Below are 2,113 nucleotides of genomic sequence, written 5' to 3' on the forward strand. Positions count from 1 at the left end.
ACGCTGGCCTCCCTGCGCGTGGCCGTCTTCGAGGAGGGCGGCCGCTTCGTGGGCCACCGGGTCCTGCCCATCTCGGCCATCCGCTCTGGTGAGCAGGGGGCTCCCTCCCCACGATGCACAGCTCCCAGCCCATGGCCAAGACGGCCGCAGGGAGATGCAGGGGCCAGTGTCCCACAATGCTTTGCTGCCAGCCCCAGGCATGTTGCCATGGTAATGAGATACGGGGCACTGGCGGGAATGACCCACAATCCTTTGCAGCTAGCTCCTGGCCCCCTTTCCACAATGCTCCTGACCAAGGTGAGCTCCAGTTACCCACAATCCTTTGCAGCCACTGCTGGGCCGATCCCAGAAGGCCTTGCCCCCTCCCCGTGTGTTGCCATGGTGACAGGTGGGGCAGCACCCTGAATTACCCACAGTCCCCTGCAGCTCGCCGTCCCCTTCCCACAATGCCCTGCTCTCCCCCCAATCACGATACCCCTCCCAGGGTATCACTACATCTGCCTCCGGAGCGAGAGCAACCAGCCCTTGTGCCTGCCCGCGCTGCTGGTCTACACTGAGGCCACTGACTACATCCCCGACGACCACCAGGGTAGGCCCCAGCCAGGCTGGCCGCAGGGAGCTGCCTGGGGAAACTGAGGCAGGCAGGGGAGCTGTGGGGGGAGGGATTTCAGGGGAGGGGGCGGGGCAAGGAGCTGGGGCATCTGCTGCCCCCCACTGGTCCCCCCAGTGTCGCCAGCCCAGGTATGGTGGTGGGGGCAAATGGGGGGAGGTCCCACGCTGTGTAGGGTCTGATAATGGGGCTGTAAGGGGGGGTGATGGAGACCCCCAGCAAACACAGGGGGTCTCTGCCCCAAACCCCCAATAACTCCCTTCCACCCCACAGGGCAGAGAGATGACCTCATTGCCAGTGTCCTAGCAGGTAATGATACCCGAGCCCCCAGGCCCAGCCACAACTGTTATACTCAGCATCCCCCAGAGCTAGCTGCAGCCTCTTACACCCAGCCCCTGGCGCCCCCAGAGTCAGCCACAGCCGTTTATACCCAGCACCCCCCAGAGCCAGCCGCAGCCTATTTACACCCAGCCTCCAGCACCCCCGAGAGCTGGCTGCAGCCTGTTATACCCAGTCCATAACCACCCCAGAGCCAGCTCAGCTTGTTATACTGAGTGACCTCAGATTCGGCCTATACCCAACCCAGTTTTCCCCAGAGCTGGCCACACCACGTTATAACCAGCTGCCAGCACCCTCCCAGAGCCAGCTGCAGCCTGTTACACCCAGCACCCACCCCAGAACCAGCCGCGCCCCAGCACCATGTCCCCACAGACGTGTCCCCGCAGTCGGTGGAGGAGCTGCGGCAGCACAAGGGCTACGTGAAGCTGCTGAAGAAGCAGTATCGGGAGCTCAAGGACCTGCGCAAGAAACACGTGCGCAAGCTGGCGGCGCTGCACAAGAAGCAGAGTGCCCAGACCGCCGGCCCCACTGGGGGAAGCTTCCGCCGCCGGAGCCAGGCCAGCCTCCGGTGAGCCCCCCACTCCCTCCCCCCGGCCCTGACAGTGCCTCTCACTCCTGACCTGCAGCCCTCTGCCCCGTCAGCCCTGCACCAGCAACCTCACTTCCAGCCTGCAGCCCCATGCCCTTCCCTGGTGTCGGTGCCCCTTACTGCCAGCCTGCAGCCCCTGATGCCCTGTGTCCTGGCCCCACAGTGCCAATGGGTCTGTGGAGGGGCTGGAGCAGGTTGGGGCCAGGCGGCGCTCGGAGCTGTACGAGGCGCAGGTCCAGGGGCTGCTACGGTTGCGGGAGGCCCAGCACCAAGTCGAGGCAGCACGCAAGAGGGAGCACCTGCTCCAGGTATGTGGGGACAGGGGGGCTGCAGGTCAGAAATGAGGGGCGCTATCAGGGCAGGGGGCTGTGGGTCAAGAGTGAGGGGCACTGGAAGGGGTGGGATGGCTGCAGAGAAGAGCAGGGGTGTATTTGTGGGGGTATCTGGGAGCTGGGGGGGCTCACAGCTCAAAGGAGATTGCGATTTATATTGGGCGGTTGTAGAGATATGGGGGGCAGGGCATTGGGGCCAGTCTGGAGGTTTTCGGGGGCATGTGGGAGTCTTGCCTGTGCTTG

At 64.4% G+C, this 2,113-nt stretch overlaps 1 protein-coding gene across 1 annotated transcript in view; it reads left to right on the forward strand.

Annotated features, from left to right (window-relative positions):
- Nucleotides 1–2,113, forward strand: part of PLCB3 (phospholipase C beta 3) — an 11,242-nt gene that overhangs the window by 6,572 nt on the left and 2,557 nt on the right. The window contains exons 11-16 of the mRNA XM_025193248.1: nucleotides 1–88; nucleotides 485–621; nucleotides 708–741; nucleotides 884–919; nucleotides 1,322–1,517; nucleotides 1,702–1,846. Coding sequence (XP_025049033.1) covers nucleotides 1–88; nucleotides 485–621; nucleotides 708–741; nucleotides 884–919; nucleotides 1,322–1,517; nucleotides 1,702–1,846 — 636 coding nt within the window. The remainder of the gene's footprint in view (nucleotides 89–484; nucleotides 622–707; nucleotides 742–883; nucleotides 920–1,321; nucleotides 1,518–1,701; nucleotides 1,847–2,113) is intronic.

This window comes from Alligator sinensis, unplaced genomic scaffold (assembly GCF_000455745.1).
Source record: "Alligator sinensis unplaced genomic scaffold, ASM45574v1 scaffold1860_2, whole genome shotgun sequence".
Classification (NCBI taxonomy): domain Eukaryota; kingdom Metazoa; phylum Chordata; order Crocodylia; family Alligatoridae; genus Alligator; species Alligator sinensis.